We start from the raw sequence: 20,670 nt of genomic DNA, 5'->3' as shown, positions 1-20,670 counted from the left end.
TTCCCTTCCATGGGCTTTCCATGGATATCGCTTGACTCTCAACATTTCCCTGCAGTCTCAACAACAGATTTCCATGCTTTGAGGGTGGAAAAGTGAAACTATTTAGAAACAGCCTCAAAGCACGCAAAGCAGAGGAAGAGCTAACACATATTTAGCCCTTCAAAAGCTTAATTTCGGCAAGGGGACAGTTTGCTTCAGTCATACAGCATCTCCACCGAAGCAAAATGCTGCAGCCATGATTTTTCCACAGTGCTGTAGGTGGTACCAGCTGTACTAGGTTAAAGGCAGCACTTCCAACACAGATAAGTCATTTCTAATAAACAGAAATTGGAAAAGCCTCCAGCATCAAAACAATATTAAAGATTGAATCCTTCTGGGAAAGACACGTGGTATTTGTCTGGTAAAATTGCTGCCAGCCATCCGACACTGTAATTGTAGAACATTAAGTTTCATCCCAAATGCCAAACATAAGTGATGCTCCTGTGTGATGTGCCACAGCTTCATTCCCTTCTGGAGGAAATCTAGATCATCTTCAGCAGCACCTGCTGAGCACAGGGTGACCTCAGCCAGCCTCCAGGAGGACATTCAAATATTTGTAATTTGATGTGGCACTGCAGCATTGAGATGACGGGTTTCTATACAGAACATGTAGCTTGGGACTGGTAACCGGTACTGCACCCTTAGCACAGACAGTGGACTGCAGACTTTAATTTTGCTGTAGACAGTTCAGGCCACCCCAGCTCTGTGCAGGGAATTGTCCTGGATAGCTCTAGCTAGGCTCAAAGGCTACAGCTGCACCCGCCGCAGTTGCACAGCCACATGCTAATTACTCTCCTTGTACAGTTAAATTTTCTAAAAGACTAACTCACTTGGGTTTTTAAGCCTTGTTTTCAAAGACGACTTGCAATCAGATTTACAAAAACGCTACAGCAATTTAAAATGTCTGCTGAGATTTATGAAAACACCCAAGCACATTAAGATGCCAAATGTTTTTAAACGTTACCCACGACCCATGCCAGTCTTACGTCCAAGGTCTGGCAGGATCACCCAAGGGAACTCCAGATTTTCTGTCTCTGTTTCTACTCTCGTTTCTTCCACCAATTACTACTTTTCCTTTTGGGACACGTACATTTATTCTCTCTTAAGTAGTACAGCCTATGATCTAGGCCCAAGGTATGTCTTTGGGTCCTGATATTTTAGGGAAGCATGCTCTGATTTGGAAGATCAGTCCTGTATTCACCGTGGGAATATTATGTTGTATGCCAATGACAATAAATGCTGGCTGGCGTTTGGCAACCTCAAAGCTCTCATGAACCGTTTCAGAGAGCTTGGCTGCTCATCCATTCACCATGCAGTTGGTTAAGTGGGTGGCCTGACAGTCACAGTAGCGCAGCTTCTCTTTCTGGTGACAGCTTTAGGACACCATTTCTTAAATCAAGACAATGCCTTTGAAGTTACTGAGAGGAGAAGGCAACACTGGCTTTGTTACCGCAATCAGAAATGCAAGTTGAAATTATGCATGCTAATTGTAAAGACCGTTGCCATGTAATTAGCATATATAGTCTGTACCCAAATTAAGAACTCCCTTGGAAGCTTATTATGTCCTAATATATACCCAGCACGTATATCCATATAGCTGCGCTCTGACCCGTCCTTGCATTTCTTAGCAGCTGCGAGAAGCTCTGTGAAGATCAATGCTAATCTAGATGAACAATGTGTCTTCAGAAGTCTGGCCCACATACTGGCCACTAGGCAACATGTGTAAGGACTCCAGGTTGATGTAGCTGTCACTTATCGAGAATCCCGTTAAAAGCAGACACCGCTGGCATGCATCCACATCCACCCAGAACTCCTCATGCCGCTCTTCACACCCTGGTCACCTGCAACCTCTGACGCTTCCTTCAAAGCTTCAGGTATGTGCCTACATCTTACATTTTAACAATTGTCACGTCTTCTAGGCTGATATCAGGCTACCACACAGCCCACCTGATGGATCGGGGCTTAACCCGGCTCTGCTGCATCTTGCCTTTGCGGGCAGAGAGCGCAGGGGAAGGCGCAGGCTGTTCGGCCACGTGTAACCATCCCCAGGCCGCCTGCATCCCACCCATTGTCCAGGACTGCAGTAGACCAGCCTCAAGGGAAGGCTAATAGGAACGGTCAGCGGTACGGCTTAGATTTTATCCGACATTATTTCAAGAGTACAATTGCAAACATGGCAGCCGAACATGCAGCACGTGCCTTGGGACCATGGGATCAGCAGAAGACAGATGGGTACTATCCACTGCTGCCTCCCATTTCTATGTTCTCAGTTTTGTGTGCCTGGGGTCACTGCAACCTTGAAACCTCTGTCTTATTTTTCTTTACAGTCTTCTTTGTACTTTTCAATAACATTCATTAGAAACTGCTTCGGCTTTGCGTAACAAAAACCTGTGCTTCGCACAAGTAAACAAAATTAAATCAAAGTTGTTAAACAAACATCATAAAAGCTGTGCTATTAATTACATTTCTGTGACTGTGTGACAAGGTAAGCCAGACTAGTCAAAAACAGGCCCTCAAAGACATAGTCACTGAGACCAGTCATAAGAGGAGGCATGAGAAGTATCCAGCTCTCGTGCCTCGGTATCTTGGTGCCAGCTAATAGACAGACCAGCAGAATGTACAGCAGCCCATAATCCCACCTGGCATAAATAAATGCAAATCCTGGAGATGAACTGCATTGTTCCTCTACCTGAATTGGGACCTGCTAATCCAAATATGCTCTGAGTATCACTGTTACACGAGTAGCAGGTGCTCATCAGCTTTTACAGACAGAAGCTGCTTGTCTAAGACTCCCGTGTATTTGGTAGTTTGGCCATTTCCTAATTAAGCCCCACGTGCTGCTGCGGCTCCGATACTGCAGACAGTGCTAGAGGCAGCTGCAGTAAGGAGCTACTGGAAAATGATCTTTTATAAAGAGCAGGTAATACTAAGGAGGAGGAGTCCATAAAGGGACTCCTTCATGTGCATGCACACACACAGATGGCAGGTCCAAGTGGAGAAGGATGAATCCCCACGGCTACCGAGACTACAGCCAGCCCTGCCTCACCCAGGAGCCTCCACTCATTGCTGAAACAATCCTCACCTATGCAAGTTCATGCAGAGCAAAAACAAGCCATCGTCAAAGAACATCTCAGCTCCCAAACTCTCCAGTCAGCTGCAAGCAAAGATTTTTGGCATCATGCTGTTGTTTTTACAAGTCCCTTAAGTCTGAAGAATTCTTTACAGACTCTCCCAAAATATCAGGTGTTAACCTGTACATCATCATCTCTTCCGGTGCACGGGGATTTTGTCATTTGACTTTCACAGGATTTTTTACACCTACATTTCATCTTTTAAAACCCAGGCTAACACACAGGCTCACGCAGTGTTTTTCACACTATCGGTCTCATTGCATTTAGTTAAGTACGTAGTCTGGCTTCTTCAGGTAAATACTGCATTCCTGCATAAAATTCCACAGGCACACTAAATGCAGCACGTCCAATTTATCATGTAACTGTGTTCGTTTCTTCTTATGAGCCTCCACTTTGTTCATTCATTCACAGTACCTCTTTGTACCTTGATATCGAGAAACAAGCCTTAGATTAACACTTTTTTAACATCTTTATATGTACAGCAAACACCTCCCAAAGACACTCTCCAGTCTCAGATAATACACGGTGAATAATCTTCCTATCTCTCTTTACACCTGTGTAATTTCACTGACTTTAAATAGATCTGCTTGTGTTTCATGCAGGTAGAGAGGTGAAGCAAGCCCAGTGGAATAAGGCCAGTTGAAGGAGTGTCGCTCACTGAAGGATGGGGCCAATGAATTCAAGGTATTATCTGTTACAGCAGCTCTTCACTATTCCAAAACAGACAAGGAGCATTCAATCCAAACGCTTTAGGAGAACTAGAAGTAGGAGTAAAGAGAATTTAAGTGCAGTAGATGTAAACGAACACACAAGAGCCTCCAGAACCTGCGCTTAGCAAAGATGCTCCTTCTACAATTCTCCTAAAAGCTCCTGGTTTTTCCATCTCTCCACTAAGATTTAATGGAAGAAGCAATATTGAGACGGCTCTGCCAAGTTTAATTATTTTTAAACCATGTGCTAAAGTCCATTTCCTAATGCATTGTAAAGCTGTTATATAAACAAAGAAAATCCAATAATTATTAATCGAATTGTTTTTCAAATCCAGCCATTTTCATCAGCCTGTGAACAGTGGGGGCTGAATGAAGATGCGGCAGGGTCAGCAGCCTGTTATTTAAAGGCTTTGGGTTCAATTTTCCTTTTCAGCCATAGACTTTCTGAGCAAATCACTTATTTTTACCCAAACTTTACTTCCTCAGCTGTAAAATGTTGCAAGACAACTAACTGAGATCCTTAGACACCAGGGTGAGTGGAGTAAAAGAAGGGCTATTTATGTTTTCAAATCAATTAGTATAAAAAATAGATGAAAATCTAACACTATCTGATTTGCTGCCTAATTTAACAAATGCTTGCGACTGAATTAGATTGCCCAGGTATCTCTGTGTGTCACTACGGTTTGGCTGTAACAAATTGCAACAGAATTAATACAAAATACAATTACCATATGTAAGTGTTAAAAAGGCACTGCTTTATCACCTGATAACGGGGACACACTGCTCTGTAGTTTGCTCCTCTCTGGTTTCTAGGATGACTGAAAGTAACAGTCTGCATGGGCAAAAGACAATGAAGGGGTGGGGTGAGTTTTAACATTAAGCTGCACTTACAATTTTTTATGACTCTGTTTACTATAAATGAGAAGGCATAAAGCCTCCTGCATTCCATTATTAGCATGGAAGGAGTCACCTAAGCACCAAGGCAGCTCTCAGCCCAACAAAATGGTAAATCGGGGTAATTTCACCATGGTGTCACCGTTTTCTGTAATGGTCCAGTGCCCTTAAGAATGGAAGACAGGGGAGTGCAGGGACACATCCCTGTTCACAGTTGCTTATACACTCAGAGCTGTGCCTCAGCAGCCACCCCGCACGCGGAATGCCTCAAGTGTGCCACCAGGATCCTGCCCTTGAGGCCAACAGCTCACTGCCCTAACAGTGTGGCTGCAGCACCAAGAAAGGGCAATGTCCTTCTCTTGCTGAGATGAACCCAGCAAACCTCAGATTTTCCCTGTTTCAAGGCTCCAGTTCAGAATGTCCTTTCTGTTTGGAAAGTCATTGATGCTGCATAAGCATATGCTCCTCTGGAGCCCTCAAGTAATGAAAGAAGGAAAGAGCACACTGGCAAAAAATGTGCAAATGTAAGTATCAGGCTCAGCCTGTCCCCACCTTTTTACAGCCAGAGTTGAAAATCAGTTCATGGTTCAGCCTGGGGCTGTTGCAGAGCTTGTGATGTCTACGTAAGGGGAAAGCACAGCCAGAAACAGAGCCCTTCCCGTACCTTCTGATTCCCATCCTGTCAGATGCTGAGCACTCCCAACCCCTCCTGAAGCCAACACAGCTCAGAGGGAGAACTCAGCTGGCTTTCACTAATAGTTGAAAGCACACTGACCTCCCTCCAGAGCAACAAATTCGACACTGAACTATACTCTTTTTATCAGTATTAAAACATACTATTCGTGTAGTTACACTCAATGCTAGGCTAAAATCAATTCAGTCATGCACAGTCCAGCCATATCACAAGCAGTAGCAATACCAAAGACTAAGGCTGTGATAAGAGCAAGATGATTTATTATATACTGAAGAAGAAGAAAAAAAAAAAAAATCATTTTCATCAAGTATTCCCCCATGAGGGTCAGTACAATATAAAGAAAATAAGGATAAATGTACAAAACCAACCTGACAAGAAAGCTCCAGATGAAACACATTCAAAGCACTTGCAAATGATATTGCTGGACAGATGCAGAAGGAAATTAAATCAAATAATTTTTCCCCTGTAAAACACAGACTGAAAAACTGATTTGATTTTTAAAAATCCACAGTCCTGCCTTTACCTGCAGATACTTCAGGAAAAAAAGATACAGTTTTAGTTGTGATACATTCTTTAAAGGAGAGATTCCCAGAACTACTGTTTGACCACATTTATTTCAAAGTGGATTTTATTTTCACTTCCAACTTTATGCAGAGGGCAATGAAACCAGCCCAGCTCAAAACAACAGGAGCTTAGCCGCTAACTTCAAAGAAACTAAACTTCAAATGTCCATACGTCTCCATTTTCTGTTAATCCTTTGGCAACCATGGCATTTGTTTTTCCATAATCAGCAACAGATGTCCATCTCATTCAGAGCATCCTTGTATATAAGGTTGCAAAATTTAAGAAAAAACACAGAACAAAAAACACATACATGAGAAGACATCAGCAGTATGAAATTCCTGAAGGGTTTCAAGGCTTGCTCCTACTCAACGAAAGTCAATGTACTTCAAACTATTCTAGCTCGAACAAGACCAAATCCTTGCAGAACCAGATACACATTCCTCAAAAAGCAAAACCTTAAGAGTGTTGCAACCCAAACATAGGAGTCGGAGACAAATCTCAGCAATGTACCTTGCCTGGCCCTAGCCAACATAATATATTTAGCTAGGGTGTTTCATTTACTCCTGACTTGGGCAAGATTCCCATTAGTTACGGTGAGAGTATTACTTAAGTAAAGTAGCAAAAGGACGTCATGCATTAGTAAGCTAAAATATGAATCCGTGCTTATGGCAATAGCCTTCCCTTCTAATGCCCTATAATGGGCATCTAGAAAAGGAAAAAAGACAAGAAGCTTTACAGAAAAAAAAATAATCTGCATTTTGTTACACTGATGACCATCCTAAGCAACTCCACAGAAGTTTTCAGGATTCCTTTTGATGTACATGAAGAAAGCAAAAAGCCAAAATAGACCAATGTTAGGCAAGATTATAACACATTTACTCATTAGTGCAGAATGCAAAATAACAGCTAACGCTTAACACAAAAAAATAGTATCACTTTCATACTCCTCACAAATACACGGATTCCACAGTTTACTTCCTTGTCGTAAAAGAAATGCTTAAATGTAGTATGAACTTTATGTGTGTCTAAAAATATCACCCCAAATTACCAAAGGAACCATTGCAGGGGAAAAAAATAATAATTTAGAAATCAACATTTAAGAGTGAGTTGCAAGGAAATACCTATTTGGTTGGGCATGAAAAAAAAGCAAAGATGATCCATCGGTTGGATTTGGGGATTTCGTTGGTTTTGGGGTGGGTTTTGTTGTTTGGATTTTGGTTTGGTTTTGGTTTTGTTTTTTTTTTTATCCAGGGAAAGAAAATAATACATATGTGGGAGGGAAAACATTTTCACAAATATAATAAATACCTGTTCTGATCCAAAAGCAAAGTGCGATGTAGAATTTTCCACTTAAACAAAAACAACCTACAGAATAATGCCTTAAATATTAACAAATCAATTAGTGGTTAGCATAGTAAAATAAATATGAACACATTGATTTATGTTTTGTTTCTAGCAGCAAAGGTCATTAACCTACTGGCCAATGAGACAGCTTCACAGAAGTCCTGTTTCTTGGGTTTGGTACTTTGTTTAACATAAGAAAAAGACTTATTGGGCCTGGAAAATGGTACTACAGCTGTACGGTATTCTCTCCAGCCCATCTACATCAAATAGGGTTTGGCCAGGATGCGTTTTCAATACATGTTTTGAACACTGATTTGGAGAACAGCTTTCACCAAAAAAAATAAAATCAGGATCCACCCAGTTTCTCATGCTGGCAAGTATGAGTTTGGATCCTCCTGAACCCTAATGATATTCGTGTGAGGTGTGGTGTTTTCTCTTTGCAGTCAACCATCTTCTATGCTAGAGGCAGAGCAGGAAGATCACAAACTGTTTAGCAATGCTGAAGAGGGAGAGGAAAGATTTGATCACTTGTAGGGAACGGCCGCAACAGAGCACTGGGACAAAGTGAGTCTCAGCTGCTTCTCCCAGCAAGAAATATCTTCCCTCCCATGTAGGAAACCTGTCCTACTCTTGTTGCTTCAGTTCCACTGTCTGCTTTGTACCTGCTGTATAAGCCACCGCTCTGAAATTCTCAGGGTGACAACATTCACTTGTTGTGCTCCCTTGAATGAAACAAAGCAGATACAGGCCTCCCTGTTCAGGGCAGACTCAAGCCATTCCTCAAAACGGAACTCAGCCCCGCGCGGAGAGGAGCCTGCAGGAACAGCTCCCTGCACCTCCCTCTCACACCGCCCCAAACACACCAGCACACTGGTGTGCTGTGGCGCCTTGTACCAGCTGTCACCAGGAGGGAACACCACATGGAGCAAACTGTGTTTTGACACCTTTGGCAGTCACTGGAAATGCCAAATGAGGAGCAGATTGCTGGGCTGGGAGCAGATGCAACAACCAAAGCAAAGTAGCAAACAGTTCATTTTGGGGACACATGAAAGCAAGCAAAAATGCCTTCTTGGCCCTAGCAATAAGCTAGACAACACCAGTACCTACAGCTCCTCCAGCTCATCTGTCACAAAGTGGTGGTTTTCTGCTACTAATTGCAGCCTATGAGAAATGCCATGCTTTCATTTACAGCAAGAGGAATGTCTAACCATAATGTAGGGATCACTCCAGCGAAGCACACTGTGGTAAGGCTCATCCAATCCCCTCTGTCCCTGCACAGTGGCGTCAGGCTAGCAAAACAAAAGACAGACCACAAAGAGAAAACCAGAGCCCTTCGTTGACTGCAAAAGATGAAGGGAAAAGGCTGACAACAGATTTTTGCAAGGGGAATGTTCTTCAAGGCTACACAGAGGGTGAGCCAGGGGCACGAAAGCACAGAAGAAACAGACTTACAGGCCATCAAAACTGCTCAGTTAGTTCTTTGCAACCTGGGCACCTGTCCTCCTACCTTCTAACGTGCGCCAGCGCACAAACCCTATTTAAGTGGACTTTGCACAAAGGAGGGGAGGGAATCCCATTCAAGAGGATGTCCATTGCACTCCTTGTATCTGCAGGGCAAGGATCAGCATGGAATGATGTAGGGGGCTATTTTCGACTACTGTGCAAGAGCTTACCTTGCCCAGATTTAGGAAGGCTGCATTAAGGTTGCATGGCTACCTGATGGTCAGATAGCTAAAGATAACAATACTCTATTTCTGAGGAGCAGCCAAGTGCAACAAACCTTTCTGAGATGGACTAAAGAGATGAATTAAAACTATCTGGATTTTTTGTTAGTTTACTCATTTTTTTTGTTTTTTAAGGCAAGCAGAAAGTCCCTCTGGAATGCAAGAGGCAAGATCAGAATGGCAAAAAAAAGGGGGTGGAGGAGCTACCTTCAACATTATGCACTAGGTAAAATTTATCCCTGGTAAAATGCTACTGAAACCAAAGGAGCTGCACCTCGTTCAACGTACTGCCTAGAGAGGAGTGACAGACAAGCCATGATGCTTCCTTTATCCCCTCTCTGCACCTGCCACTGAAGTCAAAGAAGCTATACCAGCGTACAGCTGCAGCAGCGCCGTGGTGAATCGGGTCCAACAGACTTTACAAACATGCTGCACTTGCCACTGAAGCCAATGTTTTAGAAACACTGTGAACTGGATTCCAATCACAGCTCCTCACATCTACCCAAATGAGTGGAAAAATAAATGTCAGCCCTACTTCTGCTCTTTATCCCCTTTCTACTTTTGCTAAGGAAAATCAAGAGACACACCCCCACTTTGGGTTTGTGTACGCTTACAAAGTTGCTTAACAAATTTCATGAATACTTCGGTCTGGCCAAAAAGCTGTTATTCAAACAACCGTCATCCTTGACATTCATATCCTACCTAACTTTAGACTTCTGATGGTCCCTAAAACAGTGAAGTTCACATCAAGGAATGGAATTAAAACCCATCCTGAGAAGGGAAAAGAAAAAGGGGAAAAAATTCATTCAATATCGGTAGCTCTAGTCCAAAGGAGCATTTCCGCTCTCCTCTATAACACCCGTCGGGCTTTCTCCAGGGAAAGGCATGGAAGTGGGACATACCGACATCTGCTCCCCAAGGTCCGGGCAGCCCTGCTCTCCCAGAGCAGGCCAGAGACTCAACACTTGCCCTCTTCTACACCAGTATGCAAAGAAATTACAGCTGACAGCTCCTTCCAACCTATTCTTAACCTTACTCGGTCTAAGGCAGAACACGTCTCATCTGACCAGGTTTGCTTTCCAACTCGCATCATTAAGCCACTGAGATCCCCACAGACTCTCTTCAGGGAGATGAGCTACACCCATGGTGCATTAAGGTGCCCAGCCAACAACACTGAGAATTTTTTTTCATTGTTAACTGGTAGAAGAGAGTATTTCTGAATGGGGCTAATCAGCTGATATCCAATGTCAGATGTTCAGAATGAAATCTGCATTGCAGAGGAAGCAGTAAGAGGCAAGACCCTCCAAGGAGGAGAGGTAGCACAGCCTTTCTACAAAGATTGGAAAGAACCTACTCTGGGCTGTAATGGGGGCCACAGGCAGCAATTTGTGGACAAGTACACCACCTACTTCACACCTTCACAGGCCCCATTCCTGCTCCTCTTTTACAAGCTGCACAGAGATTCAGTCTGCTGTAGGGAGGCATTCTGGAGCACTGCTCTGTGGTGTGCAAAAAGGGGAGTGGGCTTTGCACATGGTCCACCTGTGTGGTAGAACCACAGAAGTTCCCAGCACTTCTTGGGCTTTGCATATTCATGCAGAAGGCTGGGGAGAAGACAAAGTCCTCCCCGGCACTCAATGCAATGAAGAGCCTTAGAAAATTAGCAAACAAACATCAAAAACACTTCATGTCCTGCACAGCGTCATCCTGCCAGCTATGATAGAAAGAAAATCTAACCATACCATTAAGTTTGCAGGTGTTACATGTATAGCTCGAGAGCATACTCCTACCAAATGGAGCACAAAGCAGGGCATGTGGCAAACAGCAGGCGAGAGACAAGCTGCTCTATTTGCAAACTACTGCCACGGGTGGCGCGTCATTGTACGTAGCCTAGGTTCTCCATCTCATTCCTATACCGCTGTTCGGACACCTTGCTTTTATGCTGTTTGCTTTCTAAGTGTTGTCTGAACTCCATCTCCTCGCTGGCCCCGGCGTTGCACATGGAGCAGTAGAACTGGCCACTGGGGGTGACACACATGGCCAGATCCCGAGGAATCCTCTGGCGTGAGCGGGGATTGAAGTAGGGACCTGAGGAGTCAACAGAAAAGCCTGTTTTATCTATAAGAAAGAAAAGCTTGAGGCAGCTCAGTGACAACTTCCAAGTCCAACTAATGATTAAAAAGCAGCCAAAGATTAGCTTCTTTAACTGGTTAGTCTGAATCTTATTTTCCCACACAACTTCCCTGCTGACATCCAGATTTGCGAGGGTGTAGCACAGAGGGGAGCAAAACTTGCTGGTATTTTCCAGAGCAGTAGAGTGGGCTTAATGCCCCAGTCTTATTAAGAACCAATAGGGCTCTGAAAATTAGGAGTCTAATCATTTAAGTGCTAATTCATTTTTTTTCTTAATCTTCCAATTCCAGAATTAGAACAGTCTTTTGAATACAATAACCTGCCTCCATGTAAAATTATCACAAAACAATATTTAATACAACTTTAAAGGATTTATCTTTTCCACATGGCAGTGGTTAGAATGACACTATTAAACCAAGCTTCACCAGGAACCAGGTTTTCAGCTAACGTGCTCATAACACAACTTAAAATGAAGAAGAGAAACAGATACTGGGCTGGACACACATATATATATATAAACACACTTTAAATCATAGTAGAGGCAAAGCTGGTATCTAACACCTGAGGAAGGACTACACTCTAGGAACAGATGGTCTTAGAGGGAGGCTAACATGCTGTCTCATTCTGGTCATGGAAGTGCAAGTACAGGTTGATGTGCTACAGTAGGAGTCAAAGCACCTGGCCACTTGCCAAGAAAATAAAGCAGGAAAATTGTCACCACTTAGAGCAGCCTTAGAGACAGGCAGATGGTAAATTAAGTTACAAACTGAGAAACCAAACTAACAAGCAGGCTGACAAAACAAAGCAACTTCAGCAGCTGGGAAAAAACATGCAGACTTGAAGAAGCATCAGCAGAGCTAGGACCAGCTCCTTTCACAACCTGTTTCTGCTAAAACAGACCTCAGAAACAAAAGAAAAACAAGACTGTTTATTATTATTATTCCAACTATAGAACAGATGCAAGCTTCCAGTTACCTGTGTTGTTCTGAACTGTATACATATTTCTTCTGCTCTGCATCATCTTATATTCATTCCCTTCTTTCCTTGCCCTTCGTTTGCCTAGTTCTGATGCATCCCTGAAGATTAAACAAATATGAACAGTTGCAATTCAGAGTTTTCTGAGAAAAAGACTGCCAGAGACACTGCCACATGCTTTCAGCCTGAGCGTGAAGTTGAACAATACCTACGAGAATGAGTTATTCTGTGCTTCTGCAAGACGCAGCCGTTTGGCGTGATTTTTCCCTTGGTAGTGAGCCTGTGCCACAGCCGGAGAACTAAATGAGGCATCACAAAGCTTGCAGTAATCATTCTCTGTGGCCAAGATCACTCTGCCACCTGGTTTACTTGATCCCATCTAGCAGCAAAGGGAGAGACAGCATGTGAAACACAAGAAGGTTAAATCATTGAAATATTTGAATCACAGGGAGTGAGACCAGTATCTTCATCAGGCAGCAAGCCAGCCGGAATTAGAACATATGGATTAGGACACTCAAGTTCTTCTCAAAGTATTCTTACCAGAACTTCATTATCCCTGCCTCAGCCTCCAGGAGAACCTGCAAATTCCCTGAGATCTAGGCAAAGCCCTGGCCTCAGATGGAGAAGAAAGCAATTTGAACACACACCTTGTACCTCTGCAATAGCTACAGAGGCTTGTTTGCTTCACAGCTCTAACTCCTCTGCCCCTGACTGCTGGGAACTGATGAGCAATGACTTTCACACTGAGGAAGATCCACCGAAAGGTAAAAGTGCTCCTCTCTCCTATTTACAATGTACCTAACCTCTCCACAGCACCCTGTCTGCACACAGCACCCTGACCACACTAAGAGATAAAAAAAACAATAGCTGAGCTGCCAAACCTCTGACCTGTACCCTTCAGGTAGGAGGACACCTGGATCAAGACTTCAAAGGAAGGACCCAGCCTCACAAGAGTAGCTCCTGCCATATGAAGGATACCTTGACTGTCTAGGCAGACCACAGCCCGATCAGAGCAGCAACCGTGTCTCCTCAGTGTGTATCATCCAGAGAAAAGCGCTCTGTAAACAGTGCGGCAGCAGTGAATCATACAGCCATGTCACTGTGGCACTTGCCAACTCGAGTTTCTTTCATGTTTCCTTTGTCACTGTTCAAGCTTATAGACACAGACACACCCACAGTTCTGACTTCTACATTACATGAATCCTCGCACAGCCCCAGAGTGGTCTTTTTATTGCCACGGACCATTTTCTCCATTAAAAACCACATCAGATACCCCAGCAGGTATAGGACTCGCATCCCACTACTTAGGACTGGACCCCACACCATCTCGATTCAGTTCTGTGAGCTGCAAAGGCATTTTACATGGGACTGAGTCTCCCACTGGTGGCTCCGACAGCATGTATAACGATCTGCCACTTATGGCAAACGCTCTTTGCTTTTCTACAGACAACACAGGCTGATGCTTTGGGAAACAACAGGCACAGCTTCAATCCCTGCAGCTCAGCTGTGGTTCCCTGCACAGTCACTTGCAAAAGCCAAGTTAGCTGTTAAGTCCCATGACAATGAGAAGTGATGAATTCTAGAAAAGAAAGCAAAAATCACTTCTTTTGCCTCTAATGTGCCCAAGACAGAGTTAATCTGGATCACTGAGGGAACAATCCCTTCACCCTACACACAGGAAGAAGCACTTCAAAAGGGAAAACAAGAGACAAGAGGGTTAGCTAACAGCCCGGGGCAATGGCCGTAGGAGCACCTAAGCACTTTTTCCAGGTAGGCTTCCCTCACACACTGGAGGGATGACTGTGCAGAGTGAATGCCACACCCTCATGTCCAAATCCAGCTCCAACAATGCTATTTTATACCTGCCCTTAAACAACCACAATCAGCAGCACATCAGACTTACCTAGGAATCAAAGTATTTGCCATGCAGAAATAGAACATTTCAAGTCTAATATTCTGCTGCAAGGGCAGATCAATATCTGCATCTTCAAAGGAAAGCAAACAGCTCACAACAAGCCATTTCCACCATCCTGTGCCACCACAAGGAAAATTCTTTCCCAACACTTGTGGTAATCCTCAAAGCATGAGATCTAGTTATCCTTGTTGGGGGTTAGGTGACAAGCAAGCAGCATGATCTCAGTCACCTTCCCATGCCTTACCTGAGTTGGAAGGGAGACAACCTGAGCTGGGGCAGGCTCAACTGAATTGCTCATCCTGGCAGGTGCTGGACAGCTATTGGCAGCATAGTAATTTCGGAGTTTCTTACTGTGGTTTTTACCCTGGAAAGAGAACAGAGATTAATCACTGCCCTAATAACAGTATCTCACACTGAAAGAAAAAGTAACCAGACACCAAAATGAGAAATGGACATGAAGACAGCACCTCAGGTAAGGAGCTGTCACTCAGAAAATAACAGCTCTGAACTTAGAGATGCTGGCATCCCCCTCCAAAATGTTCCTCACCTAGCGTGACTGGGCCTCACTTTCAACTGATTTTCTCAAATCAGTAAGATTACAGTTAGTTCCACAATCTATTTCCATTTTGCTTGAAGACAGTATTTTGTATTTTAAACATGAAAGATTAAGTGCTTTCTATATGTTTTTGATAAGCCTGAACACACACACACTTACTTCTTCATGAGATTGCAAGCATGAGCTAAAAACACGAGACTGAAAGTAAAAAACCTTGCTTCATATTTTATTTTCTCTTGGAAAACTTATACTATAGATCTTTTTTGTGTATTCTGAAAACCCAACAGAGCTACATGACAACATGTATATGCATTGTGGATACATAGTAAGGCATACATGCAAGTTCTGTACTATAAACTTCTGTCCCCTCATGGCAGAAATACTGCAGTAATCCGACATTAAAGTGTAACACTAATTCAACCTACCCCTTCACTGGCAGGATACCACTTTTTCAGGGCCAACAGCAAATCTGAGATCTGAGTCTTGTGTCCTAAGGATACAGACAACCACTCCTTTGGGTTCACTGGTGGAGAAAGTCACTATCTCCACATTTCACACAAATACAGCACTAGGCAGAGAGGGTGCTAGTAAAATGGGGTAATGCAAGACTGACACATTTGATCTCTCAGCAGAGAAGCATATGCAAATAGTCCCTAACCTATTTCAGACAGGTCAGCCAGATCAACTTGAATAAAATTAATTTGGTCTGAGCTGATGAAAGCATTTGTATAAATGCCCCCACCAGATCAGTGGTGTGCATAACCTCAGAAAAGAGACTGCGATAAGCACATTGCAGCAGTCCCCTTTCCAAATGGCACAGCTGGATCCAGCAGAAAACATCCGTCCAGGCCTTACCAAATCATGTCTATGGAATGAGAAGTTCAATTTTACTGGAAGAGTGTAGAGGTGAAAAACAAATTGCATAAAACAAAGGAAAAAAAATCACAAGTGTTGCTTTTTCACCCAAGCCATCTTGGTACTACTTCTCTGTTCCTGTGAACAATGTTTTTGCAAAACGCTCCAGTGATGACACCTTAAATTTAAGCACTGCAGCATGTCTGGATGGCCAGCAAAATCAGGTAAGGTGAAGATATGTCTACAGAGCAGTTTCAGTCCATTACACGGTGCAGAGGTAGCTCTAGATGAGCTAACTCAAATGCTGTTGCTGGTGCGCAGCCACCTCAACACAGCACTCAAAACCCCCTTGAGAAGCTAAGCTAGTCCTCACGTGTTAGCCTACACTTGGTTCTGTCCCAGCACGGCAACGCTGCTGGCAGTGCAGGTGCTGGCACAGGTGTGTCTACGCAGGCTGCAGATGCAGCAGCCCTGAAAGCTGTGCCTCCTGCTGCTCTTCTTACCTGGTAGTGAGCCTGGGCTTGTTGTGCTGAATTCAGAGTGACATTGCAAAGCTTACAGCACAGAGGCTTACATAGTTCCTCCAGCATAGGGTCCTGCTCCACCACTTTTGCAAGCTCTTCTTCTTGCGTGTGATGAAAGGAGGGCCCCAGTCCAAGAGATTTTGGTGGGGACAGTGGTGAGCTGGCTCTTGGCCTTGTAGCCACTGACATAGGAAGAGATGAAGGCTTCTCAGGATAAGGAAGAAGTCCTGCTTGCTGTAGAAGAATCATTGGCCAGGAAGACTGTGGGCATGCTACTTCTGAAGGATGAGGAATCTTCTTCAGATCTAGACCAGAGAGACACAAGTGCTGAAATAAGCAGTGCTAACAGAAATATCAACAATCCAGAAGACAACTTTTGTAAATTCCTAGGCTCTATGCCTTTTCACAATGCCAAGCAGGATAAAGTCTGTTTATAACACTTTACCCCACAGGAACAGCAGCATCCCAGACAACCAGGGCCAGATTAACAAGACACATGTATAAGAAGTGAATGGAAGTCTGAAATGTAGTTGTTAACACCCCATGGCAGTACCCTGGATGGGTGACGATTCCTAACCACCCACAGTACCTGACTGAAAGCACGCCCGCCCCCCTGCTCCATGACCATGAGAAGATGTGACCTAAAACAGACACAGCACATAAAGCTGTGTTAATGGGAATGGGAAGAATACAACTGTTAGCCGCGTCCTCTCTTAGCAGCCTAAGGACAAGCTCACACTTCAAGACCTCACACTCCAAGACCTAAACAAATAGTACAATGTATTACAGCCACTGATGACTTAAAAAGAACCTAAATATTTTGAAGCAGATTTATTTCATATAGGTAGGTATAAAATAGGCCCACACATCCCTCAAAAACTCATGAAGACTTTCCTGAGGAAAGACACTCTACAGTTAACTTTTCCCACGTAAAAATAGAAGAGTGGGAATCAACTTGAGCACACCTTGTTGTACGCAGTCAGCTCCCAAGGGCTCTCTTCCATGGTCTTGTTGAATGACCTTGAGCTATTTCTCATGTTTCCTTCACTAACTACAACCGATGCAACATTTAAAGCTGTAACTTCTCCTGCAAAATGGAGAGCTTATCCCATATTAACTTTTATTCAGTTATTGCTCCGTTAATTCAAGTTCTTAGAACTATCCCTACATTTCCAACAAGGGGTTCTGAGAGGCTTATTTAATTAAAGTTTATAAATCACATCTAAAGCCTGGATGAACATTCCTAGAATAATGTGGAGCAGCGATATTATGAATCAAGGCACAGCTACTTTTGTTAGTGTCTTATTAGCTTCTTATCAAAACAAATCCTGCTCGCTGCTACACTGGGATCAAGAGAAGCATTATCTTGGCCTTTGCAGATCACCTCCAGCTAGGGCTGCATTGGTAGCAACCATGTTTACACTATGGGCTTTGTTCATTTGTTTAAAACAACACTTTGGGAAAATTAGGGAAAGGTAAACAAAATACCACCCAGGAACTTTGCTCTGTAGTTGCTTTTGAAAACAGTTTAACTTCACAGTCATTTAAGAACCTGGAGAAGCAGACAGCATTTACCTGGGAGAACTTCCGGGATTTTCAATCAGCTAAAATTAGCAGGAGATAAATACCTTGCTACATTCAAGCTACGGAAAATCCCAGTTGATGCCTGCATTTTTAGGTACTGCATTACCTCTGAAAGTCTGGCCCCAGAGGTCTACATTCAATTAGGAAAAATAAAAAATAATTTTTAAAAAATGAGGAAAAAGAAAGAAAATCTGTGGGACTAAAGCGCTCAAGTGACAAAAGCATTTCTGAAATGTTTGCCTCTAAAAACAGACTTCCGAATAATACAAGGTTGGAGGTGGCTCAGATATTACTAGTAACTGAGGGTAAGGAAAAAAAGACAAGAAAAAAAAAAAAAAGAGCAGCATACATTGCCTTGGGGACAAGCTTTTAAGGCTATTATAGAGCCACCAGGAGTTTTCATGTTTTTCAATATCCCTTCACCACCAAGGCTCCGTGAAATTCCATGAGAACTATACATAACATGGTATCACCATAAAACCAAAATCAAAACTGGTCTCATGAAAACTAACTGAAACAAGATAAACTGGAATCCACAACGAAGAAGGAAGAGGACACACAGGAATGGCGCGGTGCAAATCACCCATCAGCAGCGTAAATTCTGCAGTGTTACCTAACTTCTCTCCAACTTTCAGCATACGTGTGCCTGGTTAAACAGAACTACCACAGATTTTACTACCTTTAGTTTCTCAACTAGTACGCTGTAGACAGTCTAATTAATTTCTGTGGGGCTACAGATGGAACACGTTCATATTCATGATGGTTAAATACATCATAACACAGGCCTATCAGAGCAGTTTAGAGCAACTATGCATGCAGGTAAGTGTGCCATCCAATTTCCAAGTTTTAATGCACTACCATAATGGGCTTCTTACCTTAACATGGGAGTAAATTATAGCTAAATACTTCACAGAGCAATATAAAGAGATCCACAGTAAATGGCAATCGGGATCCATCTGTTTAATTTTTCATGAGCGTTTGTTGCACTGAGTCTTCCATACGCAACTGTCACAAATGGGATTTGTCATGTACAAGACAGGGCACAGTGCTTACAGTACTGCATCCACAGGGGAAAAGGTATAATGTAATATTCTTTGAAATTCTTTAATTGTAAGGTCATCTACTGTTTCTCAAAGTAAGTAGTAGTCTGAAGATAAAATTAAGGCTGCATGGGCAATTTTAAAACTAGAACTTCTTGACTTGGCATATGCAACTATGATTTTCTTTTAACAGTGTTCCTTCATCCCTGAAAATTGCTCAAATTCTGTTGATTTCTTTCTTGCAGACATCATTCAAAAGAAAAAAAAAAATCACTCAAATTCAGCTCATTTACATGTCCCTTTAACCCTCCACTTCTGGTTGTTAGAGATACCCTGTCCAGAAAAAGGTAACAGGACATTTCCAATGCCTCCTTTCCCTTCACATGAGAAGCTGTAAAATCCTTACTGCACAAAACAGCAACAGAATGAGGAACCTCCACCACTAACGACTCATAACAGTACAGCCCGAGGCAGGGTAAGGGCCCGCAGCTGGCCAGGGTGAGCTGAGGAGACATTCTGCCTCAAGACATCATCTCAGATGTCAGCTGTGCCTCCTCCTACATGCTGCATGGGCTAGGACATACTTTCCTCCGTGCCAGCTGTCTTCAGGTGGATGCACAGTGCCAGGCATGCAGCCCTCCTCACTACTTCCAGGTTGGAGCATCCCAAGAGCAGCACTGAAGGAGAAGACCCAGCCTTCACACCCACAGTACCACAGCCCAGTAGTAGTGAGGCACTGCCGGTGGCACAGATACCAGGGAGCAACCTGCCAGCTGCCAGAAGCACGGTTCTGGGAAAGGAAACTGGCACCGTTTGATGGAGCGGGCACGTACACAACGTGAGCCTCCTGGGCTGTAAGTGAGAAATCTCTGTGCCACGTGCTCCTGCCAGAGGTAGTCTTACATGTGGTTGAGGCAACTAATAACAGTGATAGAAATCTACACAAATGATGAACAAGCTGTGGGTTTTGTGGTTGGGTTTATTTTCAAGACAGGAATAATTTCTTCTCAAATCTACTTGTATCTTGAAACACTGACACCACGTAACCTAACTTTGCAAGAAGGTTTACCTTCAGCCATAGGCTAGGCCTACAGAGCTTCACCCTGAAAAGCTGGGTCGTTTTATAACGCTGCAGGGAGCGAAGCCAGCGGGCCAAAACAAACACACATCGCCTGCAATTCCACCTGAGGGTGCAGGGGCCCCCAACCCTCTGCTGGGGAGGGCACTTATGTAGGGACCCGGACACAGAGAACATTTATCATCCCTTACATCAGCGGGGTATCAGAAACCACGGTGCAAACCCTGGCATCCTAGCAGGCATTCCGGCAAAGTTGCATGCCTTGCAGTCTTGCTGATGGAATCGAAGAGAAAAAAAAAACCACAATACAAACCCAAACCGCAAAAGCCCTGGTATCTACCGCATTGGAATAACTGCAACTGAGCAAGACTTCAAGGCACCAACACACAATTTTGGCAAACGCAGAAACACAACGGGCAGGAAGGCGAGGCAGAGGCAGACGACCGCATCGCCGGAGTAGCTTCAGCGCCCCCGAAAAACGGCAGGAACACGGCGACCCCCCTTCCTCGCCGCAGCCGGCATGAGCCGGCCCCCAGCCCCACTACAGCCCCTGTGGCCCCCGCCCCGCGGCCCGGGCCCCGACCCCCCGCCAGCGCCCCCCGCCGCACCTACCGCGCCGGCGGGGGCTGCGAGCGGCGGCCCCGGCCCCCCGCGGCGCCCGTGGCCACCTTGCCCCCGCAGGGCCGCAGCCGGTGCCCGAGACGGCAGGAGGGCCGGGGCCGGCGACGCGGCCGCCACCGGGACCAGCTGCAGGAAGTGACCGCAGCGCGGCGGGGCGGGGCCGGCGGAGCGCAGGGGCGGGGGGGGCGGGGAGCGCGGCGGGTCCTGCCTCCGTGCGCGGCGGGGCCGGGGCGGGGAGCGCTGCCCGCCTGGCGGAGCTGGCCCGGGGGCAGCGCCGGCCCCGCCGCGG

At 44.5% G+C, this 20,670-nt stretch overlaps 1 protein-coding gene across 5 annotated transcripts; it reads right to left on the bottom strand.

Moving 5' to 3' along the window:
- Nucleotides 1–5,711: 5,711 nt before the first annotated feature.
- On the bottom strand, nt 5,712–20,527 carry ZMAT3 (zinc finger matrin-type 3). 5 transcript variants are annotated; one of them, XM_055817003.1, is made up of 7 exons: nt 20,373–20,527; nt 17,024–17,145; nt 16,038–16,363; nt 14,368–14,487; nt 12,421–12,587; nt 12,209–12,309; nt 5,712–11,188 (listed from the first exon to the last, which is right to left on the bottom strand). In XM_055817003.1, the coding sequence occupies exons 3-7, from the start codon at nt 16,305–16,307 to the stop codon at nt 10,977–10,979; spliced, it is 870 nt and encodes a 289-aa protein (XP_055672978.1). In that variant the 5' UTR covers nt 16,308–16,363; nt 17,024–17,145; nt 20,373–20,527; the 3' UTR covers nt 5,712–10,976. The 5 variants fall into 5 exon arrangements, with proteins under 5 accessions (XP_055672978.1, XP_055672979.1, XP_055672977.1 ...); XM_055817004.1 differs by having other exon boundaries at nt 17,024–17,109; XM_055817002.1 differs by lacking the exon at nt 17,024–17,145 and having other exon boundaries at nt 20,369–20,527.
- Nucleotides 20,528–20,670: the final 143 nt, after the last annotated feature.

The sequence above is a fragment of the Falco peregrinus genome, chromosome 12 (assembly GCF_023634155.1).
Source record: "Falco peregrinus isolate bFalPer1 chromosome 12, bFalPer1.pri, whole genome shotgun sequence".
NCBI classification, from domain to species: domain Eukaryota; kingdom Metazoa; phylum Chordata; class Aves; order Falconiformes; family Falconidae; genus Falco; species Falco peregrinus.
The sequence above is the reverse complement of the archived record's forward strand: the minus strand, read 5'-3'. Positions and strand labels throughout refer to the sequence as shown.

Coding starts and splice junctions, on each gene's coding strand:
- ZMAT3 (XM_055817002.1), bottom strand. CDS start 16,307: ATGATTCTTCTACAGCAAGCAGGACTTCTTCCTTATCCTGAGAAGCCT. Junction 14,488..16,037: donor AAGCCCAGGCTCACTACCAG/GTAAGAAGAGCA, acceptor TTCTCTTTCCAG/GGTAAAAACCACAGTAAGAA. Junction 12,310..12,420: donor GCACAGAATAACTCATTCTC/GTAGGTATTGTT, acceptor TTTAATCTTCAG/GGATGCATCAGAACTAGGCA.